The sequence below is a fragment of the Erigeron canadensis genome, chromosome 5 (genome assembly GCF_010389155.1).
Source record: "Erigeron canadensis isolate Cc75 chromosome 5, C_canadensis_v1, whole genome shotgun sequence".
In the NCBI taxonomy this organism is placed as follows: Eukaryota; Viridiplantae; Streptophyta; class Magnoliopsida; order Asterales; family Asteraceae; genus Erigeron; species Erigeron canadensis.
In genome coordinates, this window is record NC_057765.1 from 9,485,779 (window position 1) to 9,502,998 (window position 17,220).

The window sequence follows — 17,220 nt, forward strand, 5'->3', positions numbered from 1 at the left end:
CATGAACTTAACACAATGTGTTTTCGAAAAACATATTAAAAACACATTGTGTTAAATTCAGAACACAATGTGTTTTGACAGTTTTCCAAGTTTTAACGAAAAATTTAGTTTTCAAATGATCAAAACCCATATATATATATATATATATGTCATTTTCGTTTATTTTTCTTTAAAAGGTCATATAAGAGTACAATATGTATGAGTTTTGGTATATTTATAAATTTTTATTACATATAACTTTAATAAATTAGTATTTTCTTTTTTAATATAAGAAATTAGATATATAATTTATATACTTTTTTTATTATCGCCTCGAACTTACGCCTCGGTTCGCTTCGAGGCTGTACACCTTGCCTGTGCCCCTTTTTGCCATGTTATATATCTATGTATACGCTTGACTTGTTATAATAAACTCGATCAACGCATTCATAAATGTATAATTCCTGTAGTCATCATTAGTGTTGTCATAATGAGCTGCTGTCTAGTTTGACTACTCTTTTAATCTAATTATTAATCGATTTTGAATTATGATTTAGGTATATTTACATCCCATGATCCGCAATGCACAGGGGCGCAAGATGTCCAAGTCTTTGGGCAATGTGATAGATCCTGTTGAAATCATTTCTGGCATATCCCTGGATGGTCTTAACCAGAGACTAAAGCCTAGTCACATAAAACGTGGTACGCTTTGGTACGGGTACACAATTCGCTCTTTGTGGCGAATTCGGTACGTAGGGGGTATACTCATTTCAGTACGAATGGTACGTAGGAGGTATACTCATTTTGGTACGCAATTCGCTCTTTTATGATAGATCCTACTTAGAGAAATTGGCTCCTGGTGGTATGCCTAGAAAAACACCTAACAAAGACTTAGAAGTTGTGAACGGTGTTATGGAAGCATTTCAAAGAATTGCTGAAGATGCTAATGAATTCACGATATACCGAGATCAATTTGCTTTCTTTCATACGAAAAAAGGAATTTATGCTAAGAGAACAACCCAAGCTGATGCAATGACAATGGATCCAATCGATTGGTGGAGTACTTACAGATCAGCAACTCCTCAATTGGCAGAAGTAGCTATAAAGGTACTCTCCCAACCAATTAGTAGTTCTTCGGCAGAGAGAAATTGGAGTACATACTCCCATATCCATAATGTAAAGAGGAATCGTTTAAACACCAAGAGAGCGGATAAACTTGTGTTTATTCACTCAAATATTCGATGTCAACCCCGTCTCCAAGAATCCTATAAATCAGGCCCCCACAAAAGGTGGGACATGGATCCCGAGAGTTCATATTTGGAAGGTTCAAGTGCTCGCCTTGAAGAAATGCTTTGGGAAAACCTAATTGATTAGATTTTAGTTGGTGATTGATTTCTATTGTATTTCCTAATGTTATGTTCTATCTTTTTATTATAAACTTTTGTTTACTTGTGGTTTTAAATTTTGGTACACTCACCGAATTCATAATACACTGTAACATTCGTACCGCTTCGTACCGAAATGAGTATACCCCCTACGTACCGAATTCGCCACAAAGAGCGAATTGCGTACCCGTACCAAAACGTACCACGTTTTATGTGACTATGGGAAAGAAAGGAAAGTTCTTTTAATTATCTATTCTTCATATGATTGACAAAGTTGTACACTAAGAAGACACTTGAATTTCAACTAGTTTGATACATGCAACCCGTTTGACCTATTTTCTTTTATGCTATCATTTTGTATTATTTGCAAGTATAAAACCATAACCTGAAATTGACATATCTGCAAGTTAAATCGGTTGAATTCATCTCCACAATACTATTTCCTTGTCATTTTTTAAATCTTTATCTAATTGAATGCTAATATTTGGATTTTGATTCTCTCTAGTCCGACAAAATAAATCTGGACATATTACGTGTTAATGGGTATCGACAGTGGTGTAATAAACTATGGAATGCTGTGAGATTTGCCTTGAGCAAATTTGGGGACGATTATACTCCTCCAACAAAGATTGTTGTTGAGAAGATGCCATTTAGTTGCCAATGGATACTTTCTGTACTAAACAAAGCTATATCAAATTCAAAAACCATATCATCGTTGGATTCCTACAAGTTCTCAAATGCATCGAGTGCTGTATACAGTTGGTGGAGATATCAGCTGTGTGATATCTTCATTGAAATTATTAAACCGTACTTCTATGGCGATGAGGTATGGACAGAGCTACTATGGGGGCAGTGGGGTCAACTGTCTCCACTCCAATTTTGGTACAATGTAAATTTTTAAAAATTAAATGGTATATTTGTAACTCTTTTCTAAAATTAAGGAAAAAATAATTAAGAAATACATACACATGTTTATCTTCGTTGTTATAAGCTTATTATTTAAAAGTCATTGGTCATCGAAGCATTAACTTTGAGATAGATCTTTCTATTGGCAGAATAAAAAACTTGAGTTGTTTTGATTTTTAATAGAACAAATGAAAAAAAGGTAAAGAAAAAGATTTCTTTGTTTGGATATGTAAACGTGTAGTACACTAATAATGTAGTCGTTTTTGAAAAATGATTTTCTTTCAAAATATTATATACGTTTATCACAAACAATTAATTATAATAATCACAATAGTTATGTAGGAAAGATATATATACAAGCTAATTATTAAATAATAAATATATTTTTTGGATTTTTTGCATTATTTACATTTTCATTTAATAAAACTTTGTCTCACGCGTGCAGTCTTTATTTTTTCAAAATAAACTCGTATTTTTGAATATGAGTGTTACACTCGTGGTGACGAAATTAATTTGAGGGTCCATTTTGTATTCTCGAGCTAGGGCTCATTTTTTTTATATTTTCGGATACAACTCTTAGAAATTTAACAAATAACTTTCTAAATTGCCCCACGCAAAAAAGGTACTGGCTCCGTCTCTGCAGTTTTATGCCATATGTTACTGAAGAATTGTGGCAACGTCTTCCCTCACCAAAGCATTATACACGAGAGACATCACATCCATTATGATATGTGAATATCCGTCGGTTGTGGAGGTTAGATATTGAGCTCTAATTTTTCCTTCTAGAATCAGATATGGTAAATTGGCCAGTCAAGTGGGCCAAAGCAGGCCGGACAGGGTTCACCCTGAACATTGTCCCATTTTATTATTTTATATATATAATAAATTATTGTACTGGATATTTTACAAAAGTCATATAGTTTCGATAATACTGTAGTAATATTTTAAATGGAATGAGCTAGGAGGGTTTGTGAATTGAAATGGACTTTGTGTGACTTTTGACCCATTTGATCCGTTTCCTTTTTCAACTATACTTTACGTTACCCATTTGAGTAATCAATCCGTTCTTAAGTATGTCCAGGTTGACCCATGGCATTTTAGTCCAGAAAAGGCAACAAATAACTCTATTTTGGCTGTATTAGGTTGTGTTTAAGATGCAAAATTATCATTACTTATGTCAGGTCTTTTGTTGGATCAAGTGAGCAGAAATTTATACTAGTGTTATGGTTCACTTTTTGCAGTCCTGGACAAATGAAACGGCAGAGAAGGAGATGGAAGTGATCGAGTCTGCGGTCAAATCAATCAGATCAATTAGGGCTGACCTGCCTGCATCAATAAGGAATGAGAGGTACTTTGCATTTTAGACTGTTTGAATTGTGGTAGCGTTTTATGTGCTTATGTTCTTTAGAGTTACAGTAGTCAAATGTTTTTGTATCTGTAAAAATCCAGTTGTATAAGAAATTTAACTATTTATTTACTTAATATTTATTATATAAAATAAAATGAGAAGGGAGGACATATTTTTGGTAAAAAAATAGAAATGCTACATGAAATATAATCAACTCCCATTTACCATCTAGAAGCAGCATCCGTATATCAAATTGGAACAGTCGGGCATATTTAAGATACATATATCACTAAGTCCGCCTTTAATTTTTAGAGATTTTGAACTCTGCGTCTCAGCTATTACTCAATGAGTGCATGTAAATTTATCGATGGTATTCTTTACGTGATCATCTAGTATTCATATTGTATTATAAAAAATGTTCTCCCTTTTTCAGGCGAGCAGGTTTTGCAGTTTCTCGAACAGATGAAATTACAGACCTTCTGAGAAGCCATGCAAAGGAAGTTTCAGCCCTAGCCAACTTATCATCTTTCACGGTACACCCAATTATCATGCCATATTATTGGGATTTATCTTCAACTTCAGCTGTGTGTCTTCGACATTTGTAGTTGTATCTCCATTTTTAATTTTTTTTTTTGTTATGATATCTATATGTTTCTTAATACAATTGTCAGGTACTCACGGAAAATGATCCCGCTCCAGATGGATGTGCAGTTTCGGTTGTAAATGAAGCATTGTCGGTATATCTTGAAGCATCTAGGAGCTGTTGGCGTTGAAAAGGAACTTGAAAAGCTCCATTCAAAGTTAACAGAAGAAAGCACTTTAGCGGAAATCATTTCTTAGTGATTTTTTAGTTCTTTTATCTAGTACTGCTAGCAGGGTAGAAATGGATCAAAATGGATCAGCTTGTTGAAATGGGTCATTTTTAGTGTGAATGGAGATGGGCCGGAAAGGCTGGGTTGATTCATACACACTATTTTGTCCCTTTTTTTGGTATGATATTCTATTTTCATAGTGTAAATATCGTATCATAAGTATGATAACTTTAGTTTGCCTAATTGCCTTTAGCGAGTGTATGCAAATTCAATTCCCAAATAATCCGCCCACGATATATTAAAATGCAGGAAAAATACAACTCATAACTGTGTCTCATTTTCTTCTAACACAAATCATAGCCTCATAGGCTTGGTATGTAACACCCCAACAAGGCGGAATCATGGGGTATCACAGGAAAAGCACAGCACGATATGGAAATTATGTAGAGTAAACTAAATGCATAAAAGGATCAAGTAAATCCATACGAACCATTTAGTAGTGCAAGCAACCGGATCACATCTAAGCATAAACCCTAATCGGGAATAATGAATCACGGATCCAAGAAGTCCAAGTCCAAATCCAATTCTAGCAAAACCAGGCAATCAATCATCCAATACATCTTTGAGCTAACCTGTCACCTGAAAAGTGTACTAACACGCGTCAACATAAAGTTGGTGAGTTCGTAGGGACAAGTAACAGGAAATAAGTGTGTCGGGATAACAACCGTCAACGATATACGAGGATTAGAGTACTTAATCACGTTCCAAGGAAACCCTAAAAGGTTTCACGTTATCACAAATCAATACAAGTCAACGTTTACGTTCAATTATAGTTATAATGGCACGACTTACATAATAAATAATGCGCGATAAACCGACACGACTTACATGATAAACAATGCGTATAATACGTTCCAGACACGACTTACATATATTTCAAATGCGTAAAATACGTTCCAGGCACGACTTACATATATTTCAAATGCGTAAAATACGTTCTAGGCACGACTTACATATATTTCAAATGCGTAATATCACGGCATGTCTTACGTATATTTCAACGGCATGTCTTACGTATATTTCAACGGCATGTCTTACGTATATTTCAACGGCATGATCAACGTTACGTTACAACTAAGCATTCATATTCAATATACATGTTAAACAACATCATTAACAACAAAGTTATGCCACAAATCGTGGGCTTATCGCTATGCCATCAACATGAACTTAATTGGTATCACAATCACAAATCTATAATACGTTAAGGGGGGAAATGTTATCATGCGAGATCCTATGTCCCGTTCCATTTCAAAACGTTTTCCATCATCCAACAACACAATGCACATACACTTCATACGATTCTACTTTCAAGGAATCATTGATGCTTATATATAGGGTCACCCGCAGCCTTCCCACCACATCTCCTATTCATTGAAAGTATAACCGTCTTCCATGTATGTACAACTACCCAAACCACAACAAGTATTCATAAACGAAAGCATAATAACCGAGCAACAAGTCAATACGTTAATCAAGAAATCAATCAATCGATTAAACGACAATAACAAGCACGTACACTTTTCAGCCCGAATCTCAATTGAGTAGGGAGGGTTTACGAAACTCACCTTAAGCGGCTACAACAAGTTAACATCACGCTAAGAATGTCCAACGGTCATCAAGGGTCCACAACCAAACTTCAACAACGATCACAACCTACTTTATAATATCAAAATATCACAAAGGCATCCCAACGGTAAGGTCTAACTAGTTAAACTACGTACGCCACACTTTCCAAGGGTGATCTAAAAGTGATCCAAGAATGCTTAAACCATATTGAAGAGTTTTAGTTAAATACGATTTAATGACTTAATTAGTACCAAAATTTGACGTAAAAATCAAAGTGTTTAGGAATGTGTTTAATCAATTTTGTTGACCTTAAAATGATGATATAAGACTAATAAACAAGTTTTGGATCATTAAAAGTCGACCGATAACCGAACGAAAAACTTGAGGAAAGGACAGAAAAACTGCGGCCGCTCGCACGGTCGACCGTGTGAGCGTCTGCAGTACGGGAATAACTGGGCACGTAGCACGGCCACAAGCACGATGCGTCTGTCTGAGCGGCCGTGCTCCGACTGGGCAGATTCTTGACTTCAAGATCGACTAAGGAAGGTTCAAGACATGTTTTGAAGCACAAACAAACATCATTTGACATAAACAAACAAAACCCCTATCATAGATTCCATTCATAACATCATACAAATCCGGATTCACCTCAAATTCAACCAAAACCCTAATGAAACCCTAAATCGACCCAAATCCGTTTTTGACCCGAAATCAAGCAAGAACCCATAAGATTTGACTAGGAAACATGTTTAATGACATGAAATGGAGAAATTAAGTTAGGTTTCACTTACCAAATCTTCCAAAAGCCCTTAAATCCGAATTTGGAGCTAGGAGGAGGATGAACACTTGAAACTTGTAAGAAGCTTAGATTTTGATGATGTAGGTTATTATTGCTAAGAAGTTTAGTTAATTTAACACTAACAACACAAGATTTGCAAGGATTCATGAACAATTTATGGTGGAGCATTTTGGTAAATGAAGAAGAAGGAGAATGAATGATATGGGGGAGAGAGGGAGGATAAAAAAAAGGATAAGGAAAAGAGAAGAGAAGAGTGTGTGGTAAGGGAAGAGAGAGGTTAGTCATGGGGTCTCATTTTTGAGGCCCCGCTCCGCTAATTTCAACAAATAGCTATTCGTCATTTAAATGCCAAAACGAAGCCGTTAACACATTTAAACTCAACGTTACGTTAATACATATCAAAACGTTCAATAAATCATATACATTCACGAAATCGTCCTCACTTAATTACGTTTAATTACAAGTCAATTGAGGTCAAAAGTCACGAATGTTACATGGTAACTTCAGGTTCATTTCGTAAGCTTTCTATAAATTTATCATTAGAAATGGTCAAATGGCTTAGCTGTCTTACCAAAAAAATAAGAAGAAACTGCTTGTAATAACTAAATAATCAGTATCGAAATCCAATTAAACTATCTGTTAGGTTTTTTATTTTAGCATATTAACATATTTTAGCATATATTACTGACCCAAAGCCAATATCATTGTGATTTGGTTTGACATATTTTTTTCTTTATGTTTCAAGCTATCATACTGACTTCTTGTACTACCCTTATACCGAGGTATTAGCAATCTCCTCTCTAATTCACCAGGCAAACGGAGAGCCCAAGCAACGTGGCAAGTGTCAAGAGCTACGAGGAGAAGGTTCCAGTGCATAAAACAGAAAAAAAAAAAAAAAAAACATCGTTGAATTGGCTCTATTTGGGTGGTCTTGTTAGTTTTGACGTAGTGATGAACACCTCAAATTCTTCGTAAATTGATTTCCATCCATTTTGAGGGAAAATTGAATTTGTTCACACAATTTCTCCATCTTTACGTAGAAACTAGATATGTCACCCGGGCGTTGCCCCGGGAGACATTACATTTGTTAACGATTTAATAAAAATATTATTCAAGAGATAATGTGCCATAAACTTTTTGAAAAAATATGTATTATTCAAATTATTAAAAACTGACATTTGTTAGTTAAAAATGAACTGTAAAAGTTTTGTGTGAAAGTGAAAGTCGTTCACATAAAAGTTTAGTGTTAAAAGTGCAAGAGACTTAAATGTTGTGGTGAAAATAAAAGAAAATCAAAAAGTATAAAAATTTGGTGCTAAAAGTATAAGGGGTTAAAATGTTGTGGTGAAAATAAAATGAATAGAAAGTTTATTATTCTTTATAAGTTTTCCCGTACATTTCTTTTTAATGTGTTAAAAAGTTTATTGCTAAAGTGTAAGAGGTTAAAATGTTATAGTTAAAATAAAAGATTATCAAAAAGTAGAAAAACATAGTGTTAAAATTGTAAGGGGTTAAGATATTATGGTGAAAATAAAAAGATTAAAAAGTTTACTAAGAATTATAAAAGTTTTGTTCTAAAAGTGTAATGAGTGAAACTATTGTGGTGAAAATAAAAAATAAAATAAAAAGTATACTATTCTATAAACGCTTTCTCGTACCTTAAAATAAAATAAAATTAAAAACTATGAAAGTTTAGTGCTAAAAGTGTAAGGAGTTAAAATATTGTAGTGAAAATAAAAAGAATACAAAGTTTACTAAAAAATATTAAAGTTTAGTGATAAAAGTGTAAAGATTGAAAGTTTTGTGTTGAAAATAAAAAGAATAAAAAGTTTACTAAAAAGTATTATAGTTTAGTCCTAAAAGTGTAATGATTGAAACTTCTGTGGTGAAAGTAAAAAGAATAAAAAGTATAATATTATTAAAAAATATTATAGTTTAGTGCTAAAAGTGTAAAGATTAAAAATTTTGTGGTAAAAATAAATAGAATAAAAAGTTTACCAAAAATTCTAGTTTAGTTTTAAAAATGTAAAGATTGAAACTTATGTGGTGAAAATAAAAGAAATAAAAAAATATACTATTTTTTACATGCTAAAAGTATTATAGTTTAGTGTTAAAAGTGTAAAGATTGAAACTTCTGTGGTGAAAGTAAAAAAAATAAAAAGTATACTATTATTAAAAAATATTATAGTTTAGTGCTAAAAGTGTAAAAATTGAAAGTTTTGTGATTAAAATAAATAGAACAAAAAGTTTACTAAAAAGTATTATAGTTTAATACTAAAAATGTAAAAATTGAAACTTATGTGGTGAAAATAAAAAAATAAAAAATATAATATTCGTTACACGCTAAAAAGTTTAATAAAAGTATTATACTTTAGTGCTAAAAGTGTAAAGATTGAAACTTCTGTGGTAAAAGTAAAAAGAATAAAATATATACTATTACTAAAAAATATTATAGTTTAGTGCTAAAAGTATAAAGATTGAAAGTTTTGTGGTAAAAATAAATTGAACAAAAAGTTTACTAAAAAGTATTATAGTTTAGCGCTAAAAATGTAAAAATTGAAGGTTATGTGGTGAGAATAAAAAATATAATATTCGTTACACGCTAAAAAGTTTAATAAAAGTATTATAGTTTAGTGCTAAAAGTATAAAGATTGAAACTTATGTGGTGAAAGTAAAAAGAATAAAAAGTATATTATTACTAAAAAATATTATTGTTTAGTGCTAAAAGTGTAAAGATTGAAAGTTTTGTGGTGAAAATAAATAGAACAAAAAGTTTACTAAAAAGTATTATAGTTTAACGCTAAAAATGTAAAAATTGAAACTTATGTGGTGAAAATAAAAAAATATACTATTCTTTACACGCTAAAAAGTTTAATAAAAGTATTATAGTTTAGTGCTAAAAGTGTCAAGATTGAAATTTTTGTGGTGAAAGTAAAAAAAATAAGAAGTATACTATTACTAAAAAATATTATAGTTTAGTGCTAAAAGTGTAAAGATTGAAAGTTTTGTGGTGAAAATAAATAGAACAAAAAGTTTACTAAAAAATATTATAGTTTAGTGCTAAAAATGTAAAGATTGAAACTTATGTGGTGAAAATAAAAATAAAAAAAATATACTATTTTTACACGCTTTTCGATAATTTGTTTTTAATATATATTATAATTATAATATAATTGGCTTTAGACACTCCATGGAATACTAAAAGTATACAACATTTTGATCTGGCTTCAAAAAGATCCGAGTGACACCGATGGAAATAGTTCCAAGAATTATGATATTACAACCATCAAGATAAAGATTGAAAAAAAAAAAAAAATTAACATTTAACAATATATGGACGAAAGTTAATGATCCCCTCCTAGCTCAAGGAACACCATTATACTATTTATATGTTCTTGCTAGCAATAGACACATGATGAAATAGTTTGTCAAAAAAGAACTTACACAAAAACTAGTCTTAGGCTAGTCTTAGCAGTATTTAAATAGACCCAACAGTTACAAGTTTTACAATATTCTTTGGAGACATATATTAAATATCATATGATAATGTAGTCTTACAAAATAGTGAAAAACGAAAAAGTTATGAAGCAATTACGAAAAAAATATTAATCTAGTAGCTGCTTTAGAATTATATTTTTTCAAAAATGTCAATTAAGGATGTTATCTACACATAGATAATGAAATTTACAGGTCCATATTGCACATCTATTTCACGCTCAACAAATAACATATCTTGTTAGCACGTAATAATCTATACTCTTTTATAAAAATTATCACACCCTCATTTTTTAGATACGAATTATATACCCGCAAAATGCGCCGACAATGGTAGTGACGACGGCGATGGTGTCGAAAATGGTGGCGGTGACGGGTGGTGGGGACGGCAATGATGGCAATTGTTAAAATAATTGATGTTAAAGGTGGTTGTGTAGTTATTTTAAGGGTTGAATGGTTTATGTTGTAAATTATTTCATTAAGGGTATTATAAGTATATTAGGTAGAGATGTTTAAATTAATGAATAAAAAATAGAGGAATCTTGGGTAGTTCAAAGTTTGAAAAAGGGGGGGATGGATTGATATTCTATATATTTCATTAGTTACATACGGAATTAATAAATTACCCTTAATAAACACCCATTATGAAAAGAGGTTTTATAAAATATCAAATTTGCCCTTACTAAATTATTTTATTTAAAATTTTTTTTTTTAGTCTTTAACATTATAAGCACTTATCTTTTAAATTTTTTTTTACTATCTTCATTTGTTGGGTCATGGAATTCGGTTATATGTGAAAAAAGAATGCATCAAGGTTCTGAATAACCTTGTTGAATAGCCTCACCCTCAAATTTAATCCTTGTCATCTTTGAACTCTGACTATAAACAGAAACATATATCAAGAGATTTACTATCAATACCTGTAGACTTCTTATCTCCTAGTAATAACCCTCATCTGCAACAAAAAGTAGACCAATTAGTACATGGCCTGGATATCCAGAGAGCCCATATGCATATATATATATATATATATATATTATAGCAGGAAGATATGCCAAATATGTGGATATATTTCAAGTTGTTAAACTAATATGGATTTAAAAAGGGATGATTGCATACCATCACCATGATCCTCAACCGGGTTGAATTCGTCTTCATCATCATCAAATTCAATGTTCTGCGGGGTTATCAAATTTACAATAAATACCATATATATCTTTATTTAACGAATGTGCATAAATTGCACAATATTAGAATGAAATAAAAATAATTGCTCAACAGAAAGACATTACATCATAAAGCGAGTACCATTTTCACCCTGAAAGTGCCCTAACCAGGATAGACACTTTGACCTACTGGTTCCACCAATGTAACAGGCTAGCTGAGTCCAATAACTAGAATTGGTCTAAAGTATGCTCCAAGAAGCCAGAATGTCCAATATATCTATGCTTCAAAAAAGAAGCATCTCTTACGAAACCTAAGCAAATAGCTAAACAAGACCAGATTAAGTCCTACAGGTGGTGATTTATCCCATTCGTATAAGAACGGGTCAATTTGAGTGTTATTTGATTGACATAAGGTCAAACAATATTAGCTATAACTAAAACATTTCAAGCACGTCAAACATCCCCAAAATCATAAAACATGCTTTCAAAAGCTTACAACGTCCTAAATCATTCTATTAATCTTATTTAATAAAATAAATGGTTATATATTAACTACATAGTGCAATGATACTATGATAGAATGGGATGATTAATTCTTGCATTAGTGAAATGAATTTAGTATCTGAAGAACCCTAGTGGTTTAGATTAAAAAAACTGTTTCAAAAATCATATATACCATAGTTTTCTAATTACTTGCACATATGAAATAGTTTAATAACATCCTCCTAGTTATAGTTTAACTGCTTAGCTACATATGAAAATACCAATGTTACATGATTGAGATCAAATTTACATACCTGATCATAATCATCACCACTAGCGTCTTCTTCCTCCTCGAAATTTTCGTTGTCTTCATCATCATCATCTTCATCCTCGTTCTTTTCCTTGTCACCAGCATCTTGACCCTAGTCAACAGATATAAGAGCACGGTTTGCTTCTTTTAAAGACACGTACTGCCAAAGGCATTTTTTTTTAAAGAACTAATCATATTTCAAATTGACTAAACAAAATTACCTGAGGTCCTTGATCCAGCTTCTCAAAAATATCCAACTTCTGTAGGTCTACCGTAAAAAAATATTGTTGTTAGATATGTGACTTGAAACCAAGATTAAGACAGTTTTGTAAATCACAATTTCAAACCTGACTGCGGATCCCATCGAATCTTCTTATTGATATGCTTCACCTTCCCTGCAACTGTTTGAAAAAGCAACCAAACTTCTCAGCAGTCTTTAATAGATGAAGGTATAACATGTGACAAGATACTGTTACACATAAATGTTTTACCTAGTTCAGCAGGAAAATACTCATCAGTCATCATTGGAAAGACACCAGCATTTTCTGTGTAAGAATACATGACAATCAAATGATATCAGCATCAAAAAAGACGACACAAGAAATATTGGAATCTGAAGACCAGATATGCAGTCTTCATGGATAATGTAAAAAACCCACCAGGACAACATTATGATACAAATAGTGGTCAGCGGTGGCCGGTGGAGAAATTTAAAGGCCAAGGTGTTCCAAGCAAGTCAAGAGCCTTTAGGGGTTTCGGACAAATACTAAATTAACTTGGGCTAGAGAGTTCTTACTAGTTTCCTAATTATTTTGTTAGTCTTTCTTGTTACTCAAGTTTAGGAGAGTTATAATAGAACTCATAGGCCAAGTAAGGGGTATCGATAGATTTGTGGAGTCAATAGACTCGAGATAACCTACTTCTCCCGAAGTGTAGGAACTATATTTCTTTGTTTCTTTAATTTCTTTCATTATTTAATGATACTTTCCGATTTGATTCGTATCAAATTGGTATCAGAGAGCACATACCTGATCTTGGGCAGTAGAAAAGAAAAAAACAAAAGTAAAAGTAAACATGCAGTCTAAAAAACAGATTCATAAGCTAAATTAGCAGGGTATCATAAAGCAGTTGATGATCGACTGATAAGATCCCAAAAGGTCAGACCCAATTAATGTTACTAGGCAGGATATTAAATATGAAGAAGTGGTTCATTGGCAAGAAACCAGAAGGTCATGGGTGACTCTTAGCATGGGCAAAGTTAGCATTTATATAGGAGGCTTAGTTTTCATTTTGGGTCATGTCTGGTTATTTACAATTAGCAAACTTTGTTTGTTTTAGGAGAATTACCCATCTCGAATAGGGTTGTATGGAGATCAACCCATCTCGAATTGGGTCTACTATCTTGTAATCTTTTGGTCTTCTAGAAATAAAAATCAGTAACTTATCCTTGTTGAGTTCTGGGTTCTATCATCGACTCAAGACACTGGAGAAAAATGTTGGGGGCATACGTTCAAAATAGATCAGAAGCATGTAAAGAGGTATTGGAAATTCTTAAAAGGTGTAACAGCAACTTAAAGCATTGTCAAACAAGACTGATAACTTAATGGCTTGACAAACAGAACTTAGTCATCCCAGCCCTTGAACCCCTTAAAAAACCAAAAAACTATCTTCTAAGCCTCAATATGATGAGGTTGCATTTCTTTAAACTTCGTATCAAATGGAAACTAGTGCATCAGGTGAACAAAAACGAGCAGAGTGGTTAGGAAATGAATCTAACAGTCAAGGAGATTTTTATCAAGCACAAATCAGAATGGGTGATTGTGACAAGTTAGAGACTGGAATGGTTTCACATGAAGTTGAATTTACATAATGCCCATATTCAAAGGTGAAGACGCACAAGATTGGATTTATCGAATGGAGAGGTACTTTGAAATAGGTATTGAGGTTATGATCAACTACAGGCTGCAGTTTTGTCTATGGAGGGTCAGGCTTCGTGATGGTATAGGTGGAGCGAGGGGCGTGCACCTTTTCATTCTTGGGATGGTCTGAAGAGGTGATTCTTGGAGTGGTTCCAGCAATCCCATGAGGGTAAAGGTTATATGAGCAATCTTTGGCTATTAGTCGAGATGGAACTGAAAGAAAGTATGTTACTTTATTTGAAGCTTTTTATTGTGAATACAATTTATTTTAACAGATGCATTGGGACATGGTATTGGAGCAATTTTGAAGCAGGAATCTAAGCCAATAACTTAATTCAGTCAACCCTACTTATTGGGTAGACACTTTCTAGTGCGTACTCATCAACATAGTTTCACATATTTACTGGAGCAATGATTAGTGACAGAAGAGCATCAAAAATGGCTTACAAGGGTTTAAATTTGAAATCCAATACAAAAATGGAAATGAGAATACGGTAGCTGACGCGTTGTCTGGTAATGGTGAATCTAATGGGTGTTCTGCATTATCAGTTTAGCATGTTCTTGATTCATTGACTCTAAATTGATACTTTGCATAGGAAAATGGTACCAAACAAACTGGAATACTTACTTTTAGCATCTTGACCCATATTCCCCAAATGATAAGGAGATGAAATCCAAAACTTCTGCAATTCATTACCCCATGATACTAAACTCCTAAAATCTTGTCCTATTTGTTTAAGATTGACATCAGGGAGTTCCTTGATTTCCTGCAATTACAAATATATGTTTATAAATGCCAGACGATCACTTGAATAATATCTTCAATGAATTTACAGGTTCTAAATGCGTTAAATCTAGCTGGGAAGCAGAGCAAACATTCTAAAATAAAAGGCCAACTTAATAACATGTCTTAAATATAAACTCAGTTCATAGATGATAAGATAAGAAACTATGGTGTTTGGATTCCCAACCCCTGGAGCTGATTATCTAATAAGCCAACAGCAGTGTAAATGATACGAAGCAGCTACAAGTATACAAGAGGAAACATAATCGGGTCGACTGTCGATCTGGATCCCAGTTAACCTGATCAATTCAATGCTATGTTTGGTTTTTGGGTTGACCCAATGGGTCAACAAAGCATTGTAATAATGGAATGGAGGGAAGCAGTCCACTCCCTGGTTTCTAGTAGCAGTTATTAAGTGACAATATTATATGGCAAGCCAGTTTCAGTTTCTTTTTTCCATTCAGAATATTGTACTCCTTTTTGTTGCTTGTACTGGAGAAATAGCCGTTCTCGAATTGGGCCTATCAAAATATTAATCGATCAGTTTGCTTGCCTAATTTTTGAGTTTCTATCAGTACATCACACAGTTGTCTGTGCACAGTGTGATATTCTGTTTAGACATCAGGTCACGGTTTCCAATGTTATCTCTTTTAAGTCGGAATAACATGGCCAGACTTAAAAAGAATAATACGATCCAAATGCCAATATATAGTCCACAAAAAACGACTAAAGGCACAAATGTTAATCAAGCATGCCTAGGCACTAAAGAGCCTCAAAACCAAGGCAATATGCATAGATGAGCCTCTGAATGTGACTTGGCTCAGCATGAAAAAAAACCCACGGTTCAAGTCTGGTAGGCGTGTGAGCCTAGAAATGCGCTTTTTGCAACTATGGTGTTGCATTAATTTCACAACGAATTAATAAAAGAACATGCTCTGGGAATTGACAAATTGACATAAGTATTATAGGCAGAATCTTGTATGAACTTTCGACAATGCAGGATGTTTGGAGAAATTTACTTACGAATAGGTCAATGTAGATCATAATGGAAGAAGACCAGATGCATCGTAAAGTTAAAAATTTCCCAAAGTGTGTCATTAATCCTTCCAATCTTCTAAGTTGTAATAACATGGTTTTTGTAGTCATATTTAACACATCAACTAGTATAAAAGAAAGCCAAAGACTTTATGACTCGAAACCGTTTAAACCCAACCTGTTTTGACCAAGTTAGTTGTTAGATATCTCGAGATTCCACAGTTACATCCAAACGAGCCGTATGTGGACCTCGAACCCACGCTAAACTCGTTACCACCCCCCAAGAAATACCATTGGGTAACCGCGAGGAGAGCTCACCCAAGATTAAAAAAAGCAAAACCCAACCAACCCCATCTGCCCTTTCTTTTATTAATTTTGAGAATTAAATATATCAAGGATAGTAACATAAAGTGAACGCATAAAAAATCAACAAAAACAAGAATATGTCTAAAGAGGCAGAAAAACAAAAGAAACTTACAGGAAAGACTTCAAATGGTTCTTGTTTAGCATGGTTTCCAGCACTATAACCTCCGTAACGTCCCCCTCCTCCTCTATTAAACGCCATCTCAACAAACCAATTCCCCTCCCTAACTTCACAACACTGTATTTATTAATTCAATTCAATATATACATATACTAACATTTTATATATACATAATTAAAACCAAAACTAATAATAACGAATGAAACCAAAGGGGGTTTTTTACTTTCACTAACCAAAGGATGTGTGCGGCTTTTTCTTCGATGTTGTTATGTTGTTTTTGTTAGTTGGTGTTTTTTGCGCCCCGATTGTATAGTTTTTCTTCTTCTTAGGCACGGGGACAAATATAAGCCGTTCCCCCCTTTTACTTTTTTATTTTCTAATTTCATATCAACATCGATTTTAATTAGAAAAACCAACTGGGTTGGATCAGTGGTTGGAACTTATGTCTTTGAAAACAGAGGTCATAGGTTCGATCCTCATGTCGAGCAAGGCTGAAGGTCCTTTTCTACCTATGCTAGAACCTGGAAGCAGCCTCTCTACCTTTGGTAGGGGTAAAGCTGTCTACATATCAACCTCCCCCATACACCGTCGAAGACGGTATTGGGACCCAAAACCCGTGGAAGACGGCATTGGGAGTTACTTATTTACTTACTTTTATCGATTTTAGTTAGAAAAAAATTTAATTT

The 17,220-nt window shown here is 33.2% G+C and overlaps 1 protein-coding gene across 1 annotated transcript; it reads right to left on the bottom strand.

Annotated features, from left to right (window-relative positions):
- Positions 1–4,702: 4,702 nt before the first annotated feature.
- Positions 4,703–16,877, bottom strand: LOC122600283 (protein PFC0760c-like). Its single transcript, XM_043772986.1, has 10 exons — positions 16,768–16,877; positions 16,529–16,641; positions 14,860–14,998; positions 12,804–12,857; positions 12,660–12,713; positions 12,534–12,580; positions 12,317–12,424; positions 11,473–11,530; positions 11,274–11,308; positions 4,703–5,069 (listed from the first exon to the last, which is right to left on the bottom strand). Exons 2-9 carry the CDS (start codon positions 16,613–16,615, stop codon positions 11,292–11,294), a joined length of 564 nt encoding a protein of 187 aa, XP_043628921.1. The 5' UTR covers positions 16,616–16,641; positions 16,768–16,877; the 3' UTR covers positions 4,703–5,069; positions 11,274–11,291.
- Positions 16,878–17,220: the final 343 nt, after the last annotated feature.